General features: G+C 47.9%; 1 protein-coding gene across 14 annotated transcripts in view; it reads right to left on the bottom strand.

Moving 5' to 3' along the window:
• MAP4 (microtubule associated protein 4) overlaps nt 1-18234 on the bottom strand; it is a 314214-nt gene that overhangs the window by 8231 nt on the left and 287749 nt on the right. For 10 of the 14 annotated variants that reach the window (XM_075062117.1, XM_075062115.1, XM_075062111.1 and 7 more), the window contains 4 exons: nt 16698-16790; nt 14445-14525; nt 5000-5081; nt 2327-2439 (listed from right to left, as the gene is read on the bottom strand). In XM_075062117.1, the coding sequence (XP_074918218.1) occupies nt 2327-2439; nt 5000-5081; nt 14445-14525; nt 16698-16790 (369 nt within the window). The remainder of the gene's footprint in view (nt 1-2326; nt 2440-4999; nt 5082-14444; nt 14526-16697; nt 16791-18234) is intronic. The other 4 variants (XM_075062119.1, XM_075062122.1, XM_075062121.1 and 1 more) reach the window with 2 other exon arrangements.

Genomic DNA, 18234 nt, shown 5'->3' with positions numbered 1-18234 from the left:
GGGAATGCATTTGGAAGAAGGATTTTGCTGTTTCCTTTCGGAGAATCTGAGTGGGGGCTGAGAGATCTTATTGGTTATAGGTAAGGCCATTTCCTACACTGCCTAGTGGGGCTGCAAATCTAGCAATAGCCGGCAATTCCCCACCAGCCTCGTACAACCTCGACAGACAGTGCACCCGTCTGACCCCCAGTAAACCCACATCACACAAGCATAATTTTGGTACCTAGATAATTCTGAAGAAAAACACACAAACTTGCAAGGTTCCCACCTCTGCACCATTCTTCCACAAGCAGAGCAAGCCCAGCAGTCTTGCACCTGACCCCTTGACAGGCCATTAAAGGGCAGTTAGTCAGAGAAGTACCTCTCTCACTCGGGTCTGCGCATCTGTGATTTACTATTTAAAACAAGGTCTGACTCCTGAGAGCCCAGAATAGCCCACAGAGCTATAGATGAGCAAGCTGGAGTCTAGTCTGCCTCTCACCCTGGCAACAGAGATAGATAAGATCTGACGGCAGGTGTTGAGGGTTCTCGCACCCCCAGGCAAATGTCCAGCTCTGACAGGGAAATCACAATGCAAACTGGATGTGGAGGTGACAGACACTATTTATGGAACCCAACCCCATTGGACAACATTGGCCATTAGCAAACTGCACTAGTGTAATTACTGTAGAGCATAAATAGCTGGAACAGCCTGGCATAAAATAGGACAGGGATTAGATTCCAACTCCTACCCTAATACATCAACTACTTTTATACCTACTTAAAGCCATTTGCCTGCTGAAGTCTGACTGGGAGCTAAAATTAAGTTAAAAGGATTCAAAAGTGGAAGAAAAATCCTACCTTTCCCTAAATAAATACTGCTGGCAGTGTCTCAGTTTTAATGGGGTCTATTTGTATCCTTGTTTGTGTGTGAATCCTGCCATGTACGCTAGTCTCCCAGCCCCTACACAGACACTGGAACGGGGACTGTTTACGATCTTGTTTGATGCAGAACCAGCACAATGGGCCCCAACCTAGACGGCCTCTTGGTGCTCCCACAACATAAATGTCAGTTACGAACAAACAGGATTGAGACAATGGAAAACCAGAGCATTTGGAAAGGGATACTTTTCTCCAGTGCTCTCCCCAATGGCCGAGATGACGCTGGCTTTTGTGCTGCAACACAGGATTTCTTCCTTCCTATGCCACAGTGCTTAGAACTAAACCTCTGGTGTCAATGAATCTACCTGAATATGTGAACTCCAGCTCCATTCTCATGTGTACATGGCTTGGTATGTTAGCCTGCACATTCATAATGAAAAGGTCATCTAAGTGGGGGTGAGTTCCCACCCGTAACAGCAGACGCCTCATGGCAGTAGTAAAGCTGAGAGATGCTCCAGTGCAGTTTACAGAGCTGTGGCTGAGGGCAGTTGGTATTATTTTGTGTCCTTGTGGCAGAGAAGTGCTGTACCAAGATAGCATCCCAACTCTAAAGCAAGAATTCATCCTTACAGTTATCCAGAGGAAGGGTTCAGAGCTGGGTTTAGTATGAGGTCAAACCCATCCATGGGTGATTCTACCAGACAGATTCCTTGATGCAGTAAAATGCCTATTTGCAGCCCACAGCACACTGATCTCAGCAGCTCTGTTTGGGAGAGAGCTTCCAACTAGCCATTTCGGTTGCTCTGACTGGTGCAATAAGGAAGTTACACATTCACTTAGCCAGGACTAGTGAGCTGATATTCTAACATCACAACAGAGGGAGGAAAAGTCGGATGCAAGACTTTCCTCTCATCCTTGCAACAATGGACCTGTTTATAGATCTAGCCTAAAAGATTAAGCCTCTTCACAGACCCTCTGGAGGGAGGGAGACAAAATTAACCAGACTGCTCTCTCAGAGCAGCAGTTCTCACACTCTGCATCATGACTTGTTTTATTGGGGTCGCCAGGGCTTGCATTAGAGTCGCTAGGACCTGGGGCTGAAGCTGAAGCCCAAGACCCACTAACTGGAGCAGAAGCTGAAGCCCAAAGGCTACAGCTTCAGCCCTACGTGGGATCGTGTCATAATGTTTGCTGTCAGAAAGAGGACGTGGTGCAATGAAGCTTGAGAACCGCTGCTCTAGAGACATGCAGCGGGGACCCATCTAGAATGGACACTGACATGGTTCTCCCATTTAGCTCTTCCTTGTTTTCTAGATTTAATGACAGAGTGATTATGGAAGTGATGCTGGGAATGAGTAAATGGCCACAGGCTGACTCAAGGGGGCAGCTGGATGCATTAGCAGTGAGACAGGGAGCTGAACTGAGCTCAAGAAAACCTCTCTCACAGAGCAGAAATGTAATGTACCTTCACCGTGCCTCCTGCTGGCACATGTCCAACGTTGTCCAGAGAGCCCACTTTCGCCTGCGCCTTCTCCTTGAAGTTCAGCTTCTGGTTCTCGATTTTGACATCTCCTCCCCCTGGAGCAAGAGAAGTGGATGGTTTCAGACCAGGGGAGCACTTGGAGCAGAGTCTGACCCAGAATCTCCCTCGTCCTCCTCCTCCTGCTCCTGCTCCAAACCCACCCCCAGAGTTCTGCGTTAAGCCAATTACTTTGTAGGAGGTAGAGTGGAACAGTGCATTAAGTGTCTCAGCCTTTCACCAACTAAGGCCTAGGCTCAAATCTGATCATTGTCAAGATGAAAGTTGGTGAATTCCACCTCTGCATACAAAACCACAACCCAAGCAAGCATGAGTTCCCGAGTTCAACTCTGGAGATCCCCTGTGCAGAAAATGCTGCATATTAGGAGGAGTATGTAGGAAGAACTGCACCTTGCCACCTTCATTATACCAGAAGTGATTCCAACTTCTCTCCTCCAGAGGAGTACGGTCAATCCACGTTAGATGTCAAGGTTATTTCTGACTGCATCCTCTAACTGCCCACTCACGTACATGTGCAGACACCTCTCCCTCCATGTCCTTTGGCAACCTCATCTCATTATTTACGTGGATGTTTGCAAGGGATCCACAACTTGACCTTGGTGTATGATTTCTGACTCCCTTTCATTCACTGCATTGCCCACTAGTTTATCTAGTCCAACAAAGAACTAGATAAGTCCATGGAGGATAGGTCCATCAATGGCTATTAGCCAGGATGGGCAGGGATGGTGTCTCTAGCCTCTGTTTGGCAGAAGCTGGGAATGGACGACAGAGGATGGATCACTTGATGGTTATCTGTTCTGTTCATTCCCTCTGGTGCAACTGGCACTGGCCACTGTCGGAAGACAGGATACGGGGCTAGATGGACCTTTGGTCTGATCCAGTGTGGCCGTTCTTATGTTCACTTATTTTCCATTCCATCTCCATCAGCTGCAATTGTAAAACAGCATCCACTAATCACTGTCTTCTAGGGCAGGAAGACCTGCCTCATTCCAGACAGACTCCAGTAACACTGCATAAACAGCTCAAGAGGCAACCCTGTGTCAGCAGTGCAGCCAACAGCACGACCCATAGAACAAACAAATCCTCACTTTACCTGCCCCAAACATTGGGGTGGGGGAGGAGAGAAATAAGCCAGTTCCTATGTTTGACAGTGGTGCACTCTGCTGGAGGGATGAGAAGAGGCCCAAAGACCTACTTGAGACTTGTGGCAAGTTCTCAATGAATGTGGGAGGGCTGCAACCCCCATCAAATATCAGGAGATGTGCAGTGTATTGTTCTGCTTCCTCTAACCATTTTATTAGAAAGCTGTTCATATAGTCAAACACTGGCAGCAATTTCAGCCCTCCAGGGACATCATTAAATACATAAGCTCCTCAGCATTTTAAAAGAATTTCTGAGCTTTGCGTGGGTGAACAGAATCTTTTCTGGCCAATGGATTTTATCCCATCATTTTGGCCACACAGAATTGCTTAAAAATGTGACATAACAGATAATTCTGGCAGGACTATTGTGTTTTAATCAGCCCTGGACAAGAGCAGTTATTGTAGTGTAGCGTACAGCTTGTTACTGAAAAGCACTGAATAGACAGAGGCCAAGTTTGTCACACTATGTTCTCGAAGTGGGAGAGAGTTTTTGAAGCACTGAACCATGATGTTCTGTGCACAAGGTTGAACTGCTTTCAACCCAAGAGACTTTTGGGCTGCGTCTGGGGACTTCTTTGGAAACAAAGACTAGCTTGTAGTGTTTGTTTTCAGGTTTGGAGTGTGAACGCTGTTTTCTTCACACAGGCATGTTTCATTACCAGGGGACTCTTCTGTGCAGGTGAATGCCCTTGCTACTGAAAAAGCCAGCAAGTCAAGGGCCTGGACCATACTCTTTGGGCTTACTGAAGGGTCAGCTTGATCTGACATGAAGCAAAGTGTAGACAACTGGCCTGCAGCCGTAACACCTCGGACTGTGATCCTGTCAGCATTTCAGCTAAAGAGAGCATCTGCTCAGTGAGGAGTCCAATGGAAATCTTAGATATTGGAAGAATTGGTGCCTCTGCTGTGTTATCAGTGGGGAACAAAGGATTCTTGCACATCCATTCTGTAAAGTGATTTAGGATCAACTGAGGACAGGTGTTACACAACAACAAGTATGGATTGTTACTCTACAACACACTAAAAGGTCTCCTGCATCTGTTCCAGAGAACTGGAGAGAGGTACTTCACCCTTCTCTAAAGCCTTCCCTCTGAGGATCTCATTAAGTCTCAAATCCCTTGAAAGGCAGGTATCTCACCATTTTAGAGTTGGGAAAACAGAGGCAGACAGGTTAAGTGACTTGCCTTGTTTTAAGTTTGGCTGTAACAATGACTTGCTATTTGGGGCTTAGAACAAGGCAAGTCACTCTCACAGCCAGGATTAGAATCAGCTCTCCTGATCCCCAGTCCCCTTCTCTAACCAGGAGATCATGCTGCATCCATAAGAAACTAGGTACTTCCCTTCAGAATACCATCCATCCACCTAACTTGCTCCAATTGGGATCACAGGTTCTGCTGGAATGACATGCAATATTCACTAACTGGCGAAGTGTGAGGGTGTACACTAAGAGTTTTACCTGGCTTGTGTTTTATATTCGTTTTAGAGCCACACTTTGAGGACACTTTGGAAATGTCAACTTTCTTGCTCTGGATCTGCACCTACAGAGACAGGAAGGAACAACTCAGCACAAAGAAACATTTTTTATGAAATTGGAAACCATTGTCTGACCGCAAAGGGCAGTTTATATTTAATCCTTGCCACATTTTTCCCATTAATCACCTGGCTGGTAGGTGTCAAATAGCACTGCTGATGTAGGTTTCAAGAATTCTTAAGAAAAAGGCAAATATTTATTATTATCATCAAAAGCCCTGTCCCAGCCAACAAAGGGTGAATATGTGCAAGTAGAAACGTGTACTGAATAAAACCAGTAGAGACGGAGAGTGACCAGAAATGAGTGTCTCTTATGGCATATGCATATGAGTATTAAAGTTTGACCAAAGAAGCCAATTCCACCATCAAGTTCCCCAGACTGTTTCTACCCAACACCAGCCTTGACTTTTAAACCTGTCCCATGTCTTGGCCTTCAGCCAAGTGCCAGGAGAGAAGTTGTCTGTATTGGTCCATTTGGAGCAAGGCTATCCTAGTGTGGTGCCAAGCATATATCACAGGCTCCAACTTTTTCTCTACCATCTTCAGCCAACACACCAAGATGTGGATCCACCCGACATTAAGTCTGTTTCTTTAGGGCATGTTGACAGGCATGCGCTGCTACGTGTGGGGACAGACTGCATTGCTACACCTAAGACTGTCTTACTGCTATTATAAAAACAGGCTGGATTTGGGGGTTCTCAGAGATAAGCTATGGAAATATATATATATTATTTACTGGATTTTATTTGCTGCAGCAATATCACCACAAGGTTGTTTTCTTGACAAATCTCAAACGACGCACATTTGGGCCTTATCAATACCGGACTGGGAAACCTCTGGAAAACCAGCACCAGCAGTAATGTAAGTGATTCAATAGATGGCCTTCTTCTGGGTCAGCAATGAGCCAATGTCGCAGCATGAAGTTAGCCTAGGACTGCTGGTGGAGGTGTCCTCTTTTGGACAAGATGTAAAGCCAAGGCTGTTGCTACTTTAAGACATTAAAGATTTCACAGTCTTTCCCCCCAGAATGGGGTTTTAGCCCTGATACCTGAACTGAATTCTAGCTTCAGTAACTACACTGTGCCCCCTGGAGTTTCAGTAGCATGTGTGATTCTTCCGCTGCTGCCCCTAACCTGCTGTGTAGCTTTGTTGTGTGCCACCAAACGGTTGACTTATTCCATCCCAGAGGAAGCTGCATTTCAATGGCAAATGAAGTTATTCTTGCCTGGTTAATTTGTAAAATGCTGCATGGAAGATGGAGTCGGGAAGGAATTTTCCTCCAGGGAAGATTGGCAGAGGCCCTGGAGGTTTTTCGCCTTCTTCTGCAGCATGGGTCACTTGCTGGAGGATTCTCTGCACATTGACGACTTTAAACCATGATTTGAGGACTTCAATAACTCAGACATAGGTTAGGGGTTTGTTCCAGGAGTGAGTGGGTGAGATTCTGTGGCCTGCATTGTGCAGGAGGTCAGACTAGATGATCATAATGGTCCCTTCTGACCTTAAGTCTATGAATCTATGAATATCACCAAGATTTTCCCCACAAGGAATTCATTACTTCTGGTTATTTCAATAAGACTAACTTGGGGGGGGGGGGGATGGGGACTTGAGAAGATCCTCTGATCTAGTTCCTCCCTTGCTTGGAATATTCACTATCAGATTATCCATATAAACAAAATGAAAGTATTTCCTTAGTATTGACTTCACCTCTTTATAAACTGAAGAGAGAAAGTGAATGAGGTAATATATTTTATGAGACCAACTTCTGTTAGTAAGAGAGAAAAGCTTTCAAGCTTACACAGAGCTCTTCTTCAGGTCTGGGAGCTTCTAAACCATTGCAATTGCCATGATGAAGCCCATTAAGAGCTGACTGAGAAGCTTCAGGATTCATTGTGTGCACATGTGAAGATTTGTATTTGTAACTTGCCTTTTTTGGGAGGGGAGGGGCAATTATGTGAATTAGTTTAGTGCATGCATAAGGTGCTGAATTCGATGCTCTGTTTGTTCACAGAATAGGTACAATCCAGACAGAAGTAATATAAGCCCCCTCTATATTGTCCCATGCCAATGTCTCTCAGTCGTGACCCGGAGGAGCTCATTAGGGCTCTAGGGATTAGAAGAGAGTTCAGAGGCCATGGTCCATTCAGTCTTTGGTCTTCACAGACTCTACCAATAAAGTTGCCAATTAATGATGATGGCTTTTATGATATGACCATTTGTTTTGCGAGAACTGGACTAAGATTCTGTCACTTGGCAATCTGGACGGCAAAATCTGGACACAAGAATGAGGACCTTGAAGAAGTCATTGTGATTTCTCACAATATCTTTAGCTGTTTCTTGTAAGAGTCTCAATCTCTCACTTCCTACTAAGGCAATGTCTACACTACACAGCTTTTAGTAACACGGCTGTGCCACTACAGCTGTGGCGTTAAAAGGTGCACTGTGCAGCTGCAGTTTATCGTCAGGAGAGAGCTCTCCTGCCGACAAAAAACTTCCACCCCCAACAAGCGGCAGTAGTGTTGCTGGCAGGAGTGCTCTTCTGCTGACAAAGCACTGTTCACACCGGCACTTTTTGTTGACAAAACTTGTGTTTTTCAGGAGCGGAGGTGTGTGTTTTTAGTGCACTTTGGTCAGTGCAGACAAAGCCTAAATTGAATTACTGAACTTGTCCCTCTAAAGGACATGTTCTCAGACTCAGGGGCCAAGGTGAAGTGCTGATTTAGTTGCCTGACTTTAGGCACTCTGGGTAGGTAGCGTGACTGTTACTTTCCTTTAGTTTTTCACCTCTCTAACCCACTCTCCATCCACTTTCCATTAGCAGGGCGGTAGCCCCAAGGCACCAAAATGCTCTTAGAAGAATTCCGAATGATCTCACCCAGACCCTTTGACAACAGGGATAAAATGAATATACAGGTTGTCCTCATACTTATGACACAATTGGTTCCTGAAAATTGCATTTTAAGTCGAAAACATCGCAACTTGAATTTCCCATAAGGACAATGTCGGATCGAGCGTCATAAAATTGAAACTGATCTCATAAAGTCGAAAAAGACAGTTACTCACCTTTGTAACTGTTGTTCTTCGAGATGTGTTGCTCATATCCATTCCAGTTAGGTGTGCGTGCGCCGCGTGCACGTTTGTCAGAAGATTTTTACCCTAGCAACACTCGGTGGGTCGGCTGGGTGCCCCCTGGAGTGGCGCAGCTATGGTGCCAGATATATACTCCAGCTGACCCAGCCGCCCTTCAGTTCCTTCTTGCCGGCTACTCCGACAGAGGGGAAGGAGGGCGGGTGTGGAATGGATATGAGCAACACATCTCGAAGAACAACAGTTACAAAGGTGAGTAACCGTCTTTTTTCTCTCGATGCTTGCGCTCATATTCCATTCCAGTAGGTTGTTTCCCAAGCCCTCTGGGGTCGGTGGGTCGGACTGTGAAATAATATGGCCAGAATGTAAACTGCCTGAGCCCGAGGCCTGCAGCATCTCGACTGTTGAAACCAGAGCATTTAATACGCGAAGCAGGTGTGAAGCGAGACCATAGAGCTGCGCGATAGATCTCGTGGGTAGGTAAACGAGTCAGCAAGGTGCAGATGAAGCCTGAGCCTGTAGAATGCCGGTGCTGTGGCTTGGGAAAATGTGAGCCAATCATAAGCAAGTGCAGGTGCACCTATCACCCAAGTCAGATCCTCTGAGAGGAACAAGTAGGCCTTTCCTTCAGTCTGCTACTGCACTGAGAGTTGGGCGTGTTCGAAATGGTTTGCCACTCAACATAAATGCGAGCGCTGTACAGACGTCTCAGAGAGTGCTTGTGCCTATCGCGTTGAGTTTGTACATGAAGGCCGAAACCACCTTAAGGAGGAAGCCGGTGTGGTCATACCGACCTTGTCTTTGGGAAATAGTGTATGGCGGAACCACCGTAAAAGCCCTGAGCTCGGAGACTCGTCTGCCGATGTAATGGCTACGAAGGAAAGCTGTCTTCCAAGACAGGTTAGTAGCAGCGAGCAGTCGCCTAACGGCTCGAAATGGGGGAGAATAAGTCTGGTTAAAACAGGCTGAGGTCCCAGGTTGGGGCTGGGCGGCGTACCTAAGGGTGTAAGCGCTCCAGCCCTTGAGGAACCTCGAAACAGAGAGTGGTGAGAACACAGAACGCCCACCTTAGCCTCGGAAGGTAGGATGGCTGCCAGTGTACCCCAGTGATGACATCCGCTAGGTCCTGCTTTTAGGCAGAGGTAGTCCAATAGAGGGGTCGAGACCTCAGCAGGAGTAAGCTTAGTGTTTCGCACCTGTAGGAGAACGCTTCCACCTGGCCAGGTTCGTTGACCTGGTAGACGGCTTCTGCTACCGAAGTCACACAGCTGCCACACCGTGAGGTGAAGAGACTGCAGGTCCAGTGGGCGAGTGCTGCCGTGGTCCTGAGGTATGAGGTCTGGGTGGAGTAGCGGGGTAATTGGATGGTATTGACAGGACGAGCACATGGTGTATCAGTGCTGCCTGGACCACGCTGGAGTGATCATGATGATGCGTGCCTGCCCCTGCAAGTTTGAGCAGGACCCAATGAGCGCGGGGGAGCGGTGGAAGGCAAAAGGAGTTGGCCTTCCACGGCATGAGCGCGTCGAGATCGATGGCCGGGGAGACCTTGGCCGGAGGACGCTCGACATTTCCTGTTCTCGCGGAAAGCGAACAGGTCCATATGTGTGGAAAAATCCAGTTCTGGCACAGAATGCATCACATCAGGGGCAGGGCGACCACTCATGAACAGGAAAGACCTGCTGAGTCAAGCACCAGGCGTTCCGAACTTCTGGAGAAGGATCTACCAGATTTATCTGATGTGGCACATGCAAGTGCCAGAGATGGGCGGATGGGCCTCCTAACAAAGGAGGAGGACCATGTCCCTTCCGGTTTTCATGCAGCACAGCTGCCGCTGCGCGTTGGCTGTAAAGACTGAGCCGCCACAGCCTTGCAGCTGTGCTGGACCCCTGGCACTCGGCGCGACTGCCCTCATTTTGGACGTTGATGTGGAATGCAGTCCTGAGAAGACCAAAGGCCGTAAGCTCGAGGTTACTGAGTGAGCACCGGAGCCGCAGAGAGACGCGTCCGTCATCAGGGACAGTGAGTGGTGGCGGATGGAGCAGCATCCCTCCCACATCAGGGAGGGAGTAGCCACCATTCTAGGGAGCCTAGGGGTGCTCGAGGAAGGGTGACTATCGTGACCACTGGCCCCTGTCCGGCGGTACGCCGATTTGAGTCAACTGGGAGAGACGAGAGGCAGATCTTAGCGTGTTTGTTCAAAACTAGCAAGCAGCCATGGACCCAGGAGACTGAGACATGTGCGCGCAAGGTCGTTGGGGAAGTTTGCAACCTCGGATGATCGGTGCCATCGCCTGAAACTGTGCTGTGGTAAACAGGATCCGGCTAGCTCGAGTCCAGGATAGCCCCTAGGAGTCTAACCTCTGCGTGGGAACCAGAGTGGATGTTCCACGTGATGTCAGGCCTAGACTGTGATAGGTCGCCTGACGATGCCCACACGCTGGTGACTTGTGTCTTGGAGGCTCCACAGATAAGCCAATTGTCCAGATGGAAAACGCATATCTGACGTCGGTGGAGTGGGTGCGATTACGCACACACTTGGTTAATGCCTGTGGGCTGCAGAAAGGCCAACAGCAGGACGTAAATGGAAGTACGACGGTTGGCTAGAAACGGAGGTTCTCCTGTGCGGAGGAAGTGCAAGTGAAAGTACGCATCCTCATATAGAGGCGGCATACTAGTCTCTTAGATCCAAGGACAGGGTAATGTTCCAGGATACCATGCGGAACATTCACCTTATTATAAATGGTTGAATCCTCGTGGTTAGCAGGTCGACTCCGCTTGAGTTGGGGATTAAGGGAAAGGGAGTAACCCTTGCCCCCTTCGTCTCATCGGGTCTGCACTCCTTGTAAGAGGAATGGGTGCCCGCAAGGAGCCTGAAGGGAGGGTGAACGAATTGGGAGGTGGTACCTTACTCCGCCAGTGTAGGAGACGGCGAACTGAAGTTAACTGGGCAACGCCAGAAAGTAGAGTGGAGGATCCCGCTGTACCGGTAGACCGCCCTCAGCACACCTTCGAAAGTATGTGCTTTGTCCCGGGTTGTGTATGTGAGGGACCTCGTCTTGGCCTCAGTAGGGTCTGCCTACGGTGCGTCTGCGACCACCTCAAGCCGCACGTCTGCCCAAATCCTAACTGTGGCTAGGCACAGAGTGTGGCAGCAATGGCGGGAACGGCAAGGCATGAGATAGGCTGTCGGGGTATGCACGCAGGAGAAAGGAGCATTAGGACCCTGTTGTCCTTCAGGCTTGCAGCCCTGGGGTTTGATTCACGCAAGAGACCTTTACCAACGAAATGTAATCATGAAGAAGGCCGGAGGTTTGAAACCTGAGCCATGAGATGCGTCCTTGTAACGAGCTGGAGAGAAGCTCTGGCCGCCTTTTTCCCTTCCTCCAAGAGGGCAGTGAACTCTTGGCGGGAGTCTTGATGGAGAAGCTCCATAAATTTATCCACCGCCATCCAGGTGTTATGATTATAGGGGCTAAGCAGGGCTTATTGATTTGCCATGCAGGGCTATAAGGCCCTTGCAGAGTACACCTTGCAGTTGAGTACGGTCATTTGCCTAGACCCCTTCGATTTCGGGGCTGGCGCCTGCTGGCCATACCGTTCCCTTTTCGTAACTAACTGAATGACTAGTGAGCAGGGAGGACGACGGACAGACAAGTAGTAGTACCCTCCATAGAGTATCGGCATTCGCCTTGATGGTCCGAATAAATGGGTAGGGCCCCTCTAGCAGGGCAACCGCCGATAGAATGTCCACTACTGGGTCCCCTACCTCCGAGACCTCCTGCACCTGGAGGTCCGCATTGAGTGCTACCCTCCATAGGAGGTCCTGATGGGCTCTCAGGTTGTTGGTGGGCACACCAGAATCGCGGTCCTGAGCATAAGAGCTGTCCACGTGGGATGACACTGATGCATGTCTGGATGCCCATGGAGGTGCTGAAAAATCATGGGCAGAGTCTCTGACTCTACCAGACCTTGCCCAACTCGGCAGCTGGGACCGGTACCGGAAGGCGCACCGGTACCTGGAATGAGATCCGGACCTGCGACCAGAGCGGTGCCAGGAGGTCGACCGAGATCTCAAGGTCGGGAGTGGCTACGGGAGTCACAGTGCCTGTAGCGGTGCTGGGAGCCGGAACGGTGCCAAGATTATCGGGTCGGTGAATGGGACACCGACCGGTGTGGCAAGTGTGACCTGTGCCGAGGAGAACAGCATCGAGACTGCAAGTAGCGTCGGGAGCAGGAGCGCCGACGGGACCTGGAGCGTCTGCGGGACCATGATCATGAACGGTGCCGCTCTGCTGCGCCGACAGAGGATGGTTGTATCAAGGAGGCTTGCCAAGAGACTGTATTACCCGCACTGGCAGTGCCAGGGGTTCAGGCAGCCTCTACTCTGTCATGGGAATGAGATCCCTCGCCTTTAGAAATGTCTCCAGCGTGGAGGGAACAGTAAGCTCGACCACAGTGCGTACAGGGGAGCTGTCAGGCACCGGATTTGACGGCCCTCGTGGGACCGGGATCGACGGTGCCGACGTCGCCAGTGCCTCGGCAGGTGTCGGTGCCGGGCGATGCGGCTGAGACAGGCTCTCTGTCTGCGGTGCAGTTTGCACGGGAACGGTAGGAGAAGGGAGCTTGACCACGGTGTGCGCCGGGGAGCAGTCAAGCACTGGATTCGACGGGCCTTGTGAGACCGGGATCAACGGTGCCGACGTTGTCAGTGCCTCGGCAGGTGTTGGTGCCGGGCGATCCGACTTAAACGAGCTCTCTGGCTGCGGTGCAGTTGGCACAGAAGCAGCAGGAGCAGGGAGCTCAACCACGGCGTACACCAGGGAGCTGTCGGGCACGGCAGGAGGAGTCGTTGGGCTTCCTCGACCTGAGAGAGAGAGAGAGACGGGTGCGAGTCAGTTCGGTGATCTGCCGGCGAGGCGCTTCTGTCGCCAAGTGGCCAGCGCTCGGTGAAGAAGGTGGAGGATAATGAAAATGCCCTCCAGTTGTTCTCGCTAAAAGCTTGCAAATGGGGCACTTAGCTGTGAAATGTGATTCCCCGAGGCACCGGCAAACAGGAGTAGCTGCTGGGATCTCCTGTCACAACGGCCTGTGGCAGGCCAAGCACGGTTTAAGAACCGGTGAGCCGGGCATGGGCTCCGGCACCGGTTGTGGGGAAGGGGCTACTCCCCGAACCCCACTAACTATTACTAAACTAACTATGCTAGTAAAGAAAAAACAAACAAGTATATAAATATATATATATATATATATAAAAGGATTATAACTATATAACTATACATGAAAACTACGAGCAGCTAGGGAAGTGGAGGTCAGCTAAGCCACGCTCCACTGTTCTAACGACTGACACGGGCGGCTGGGTCGGCTGGGGTATATATCCGGTGCTATAGCGGTGCCACTCCAGGGGGTGCCCAGCCGACCCGCCGAGTGTTGCTAGGGTAAAAATCTTCCGACGAACGTGCACGCGGCGCGCACACACCTAACTGGAATGGATATGAGCAAGCACTCGAAGAAGAACTGGACTTGATAAATGTTGTGTCGTACATCGTAACTAATGCCATAAACGACGGATTATCCTAATGTCTTACGCCTCGCTAGGTTTAAACTTACTGTAGGCATTTTATTTCTATTGCTTTGCTTTTGTATTTTTTCTCCTTATTTATAAAAATAAAACAAACACTATTTCCAGGTAAAATCTAATGCTGCATGCTTTGGGATCTTTCTACTAAATATAATGGAAACAGTAAAATAGTCTACAGGCTTTGACCTCAACTTCTCAGTATCCAGACAGTCAATCACCATCTTTGCACACAGGAGGTGGAGCAAGTAGGTTCCTCCCCATCCCCCCTGCAGTTTTCCCCCCAGAAGGTAACTGAATGATTTGGCTAGCGAGTCCCAGTCACTTCTACCACAGCAGACCTTTTTTTTAAAATGGCAACACCAAAGCTGACTAGCTAGCTTTTGCTAACCACTCTGCTTGCCCCAAAAATGCCCAACAGCCATTACTGAGGAGAGAGCAGCACTGGAAGCATGGACTAGAGCAGCATTGGAACCGAGGACTTTTCAGTCATTCCCATCAGCTGTACGGTTAAAAACTTTAAGAACAGGGAGTTTCTGTGAGCAGATGCAATGAGACAACTCTCTCATGCTGTCTGACTGGACAGAAAATGCCTCAGAAGTGGACACCTAGTACAGTGCCCAGGAATAGCAGAGGGAATCCAAAATGGACAAAAGGAAATCCAATCATAAGAAGCCAGGTGTGCCAGTCTGGCTCTTCTACTCACATTGGTACTGCCTGGGCTGGGTTTGGGGGCGATGGACGGCTGGGAGCGGCTGCCTGAAGCTGGCTTTGGGGCATTTGGAACCTGAAAATGATAAGCACTTTATTCTCTGTTCTTAAAGTGAACAGCTTAACTAGTGGACTGAGGAGGAGAGATATAGTGGTGACAGGAAGATAGAGATTGGGAGGACAAAGAGCTGAAAGAGGATACCTCTTCCCTAGAGTTGGAAACATCCCCTAGAGGGGACAGAAGAACAATAAAACTGAGAGAAGAGGACAGGTTTGGTGGTTTATGACATGGGATTTTTAGTGTAAAGTGAAAAACATTCCCAACAACCCCAGGTTTTATTCTGTAACATGTCTGTTGATAACAGGAGGAGGAAAATGTACATGAGGCCCAGCCAGAAATGTACTGTACAAAAAACCAACCAAGAGAAAAGGAGTCGTTTATAAAATAAAGCCCCTTTGGGTGCATAACAGCTGCTCTTTAGCAGTACGGTTGAAAGAACCCATGCCAGCAATCCAGATTATATCTAAACATTATGTTCCAAGCTCTGGGGATACAGTTAGACCAAGTTCGCAGTAAGAAACAGAAATGTACCATAGCCAGAAGACAACATTGTACATGCACACAAACATCGGCTGATGAGCCAGTCTTTGACCACCCTCACCCCAATCTTCCTGACTGAGCTGCAGAGCACAAAGTAGAGTTCACCTACGAAATCGCCTGATTACACACTCTCCAACACCAAGAACATTAGGAACCCATGGAGGATACAAATGTGTAATTAATACTATGGATGCCAAGCACTGGCAAACTGAAATGTGAGACAATCTCAGGACAAATATAAAAAGCGTCAGCTGTCATAAATCTTGACGAAAACTAAAGCCTGTTTAAATGAAAAATACACCTGTACTCCTTGGTAGCTGGGCTCTTCCTACACCTGGAAGAAAAGGTTGTTATCCACCTGTGAAAAGGATGACTAGCCTTTGATTTAACAAGCTTTTTTAATAAAACCCACCATGAAGGTCTTCAGGATCTTCTTGCAGTAACTTATGAAAGAATCTGAATGCAAGAGTTGATGCATAATCATGAAGACAACCACATGCATATTTCTCAAGAAGGTGCTTACAGAGCATGACCTGCACCACAAGCAATATTCGAGGCAGCATTTACAGCCTCCAAATCCAGTGAGTAGCAAGTGCTCAAGATGCAGAAGCAGGTGACCAGACACTGAGCTCTAAGCTTGTCTCCAGTGGTTGACTATTTGCAGGCCAAAGATGCAGGTTTCCTCCCCACTCCATCCTGGAAGAGGAGCTGAAGGGATTTACTTCAGCATTTTTAAACAGCATTGCATTAATAAGTTTTTAATCCCACAACTGCATACAGTCAGTGGAATGGAGAAGGGAAAGTCAGGACATCACTATAGGTGACACTCCCACTCAGTCCAGGGATTCTGAACTTCAACGGCCAATAGCTGTCAGTGTGTTGGGCACAGAGACAATGGAAAATTAGCAGCAACAAGAAACAGACTCTTCCACCCAGTAACCCTCCTTATTTAAAACAGTGGCAAAGTTGCTATTGCTACTAGCACCCATACTCTGCATTCCCAGAAACTATCACTATTTAGGAAGTAAACAAACCCTGGCACAGATGTATATATATATTTTTAAAGGTAATGCAAGCTGTGTCTGCTGGGAAACAGGTGACCTGCCAGGTCAACAAAGGATGTCTTTAAAGCCTATAATTTTGCAGCATCCAGATGGTATTTGGCATTGCTCCACCCACTCAGCTCGAGGCACCTAGCAATACTACCTCCATCTGAAATCCACAGCATGTACTCAAAGTTTATATACAACCCTCACAATATTAGCTCGCAACACCTCAGCAACCTCACCTCCCTATTTCCAGTGAAACCAGTAGCCCTGAATGTTAGAAGTCGCTCTTAAGTTAGTAAGTAAACAAAGATCGGAAACTTTCATCCCCAGAAGTGTTTCAAAGTCCTTCTCCTGATACAAAGTCCTCCCTGTTTCAGATCACTGGGAAATGGGTCGAATGCACAGCTGTGAAATGTAACATATGCTCACACATTTAACCTAGTACAGCTTAGAGGAAAGTCTACCTACACATCTCACAGAAATCTTAATTCTGCTGCGCTCATCTGCCTGAAACAGAATATTCTCAAGAGACCACATAAAAAAGCAGAACAAGAAAAGAAGTTAGTAGAAAGACAGCTTGTCCAGAGCCCATACTTACATTCCCACCTCCAGGGACATGCTTAATATTGTCCTTGGAACCACACTTGGACTGAACATGGCTGTAGTTCGCTTTTTTGGAGACTATCTGGACCTAGAGTGTTACAGAATGGAAAAACAACACAAGGGAAGAGGACTGGTTAGAACTGTCATATGGCAGGCTGGAGTGATGCTGTAACATGGTGGATACACAAAGAGCTGTGTTAAATGTCAGCCCAACTTCAGTATTAGGTGTGGAAGAACTTGAAAGACAGAGAAAATGAGTGAACAAACAAGGAGAGGCAGAGTACAGCTAAGCAGACAGCGGTAGCGGTGACAGCTTAAGTGCTATTGTGGAGGACAACACTTTCCTAGCATATTGTACAGATGAGCAATACAAGAGCACCTGGCTGACAAGAAGACTATGTGTGCTAGCTTCCTCAGAGCATGTTCAGCCATGCATTCCAGCAGAGAGAACTAACATGGCTATCTATATCCCTTCAGTCTCACACTTTCACCTCGTTGATCCAAGTCACTGCCTCTGATGATCTTCTCACTGATTAGTCTCTGCAGTTTTAAACTAGCCCAGTTTGCCTGGGAACAACTCAAATGCTAGGCAATGCATCTGAAAACCTCTCAGCAGTATAGACTAATCCTGAAAGCAGTTACTACATGGAAGGTGTTAAACCACCAATTTAACTTAATTGGCAGCAGGTCTGATGCCAGCCAGATACAGGCGAAACAATGTATCTAACAATCTGAAACAGTTCCAGACCCATTAAACACACAAAAACGCCTAAGGCTATGAACCCTCAAAAGTTAAGTGAAAGCTACAACTCTATTCTTAAAAAAAGATCAGTTATGACAAGTCCCTGAGTTCAGTCCAAGAGGTTACTTAGAGTACAGCATGTTCAGAACATGGTACAACAAGATAAATTAAATATGGGGTGGAAGCTTTACCTCTTACAGTACTTTGGTTTGGTAAATTGAAGATATCACCTGTAGCTAGAACCACCAACACGGATTTTTCAAAGGATACTTGCCAATTTAGGTAGACTGGATTCAGTGCAAATTTACCCTGCCATGGAAATTTACCAGTTTCCTGGCTCTAATTCAGAGGAACAAACATTTAAGAGCAAGACCAATGCCATCCTGTACATATATAAGGTCTACCTGATGGTATCTCAGAAGATAGCAGCAGCTCACAAGTTGTTAAACTTTCACTGCCAGCCCTCCCCTTCTCTACTCCCTTCCCCCACATAGCTCAGATCTGGGAATAAGACTTCATGACAGAACTTCAGGGCAGGACGCCAACAGTTGGCAACCGCCAGCTGTGAGGGGTTAGAGAACAGTATTGGTGAAACTAGGCCTGGAAAATTACAGGGAGAACATTAGGTCACCAGTTCTCCATTTTTGTTGTTGTTGTTGTTGTTGTTTGAAAGTGCCAGGACCATTGATCCCTCTTCTTAATCCTAAACTGACAGCATCCATAGAGAAGGGAGGTTTTCCTCACAGAAGACCAGCCCATCTTAGAGTTAGCCCATCTAAAAGTGAAGTCA

The sequence above is a fragment of the Chelonoidis abingdonii genome, chromosome 2, assembly GCF_003597395.2.
Source record: "Chelonoidis abingdonii isolate Lonesome George chromosome 2, CheloAbing_2.0, whole genome shotgun sequence".
Taxonomy (NCBI): Eukaryota; Metazoa; Chordata; order Testudines; family Testudinidae; genus Chelonoidis; species Chelonoidis abingdonii.
This window is presented reverse-complemented; position numbering and strand designations above follow the sequence as displayed.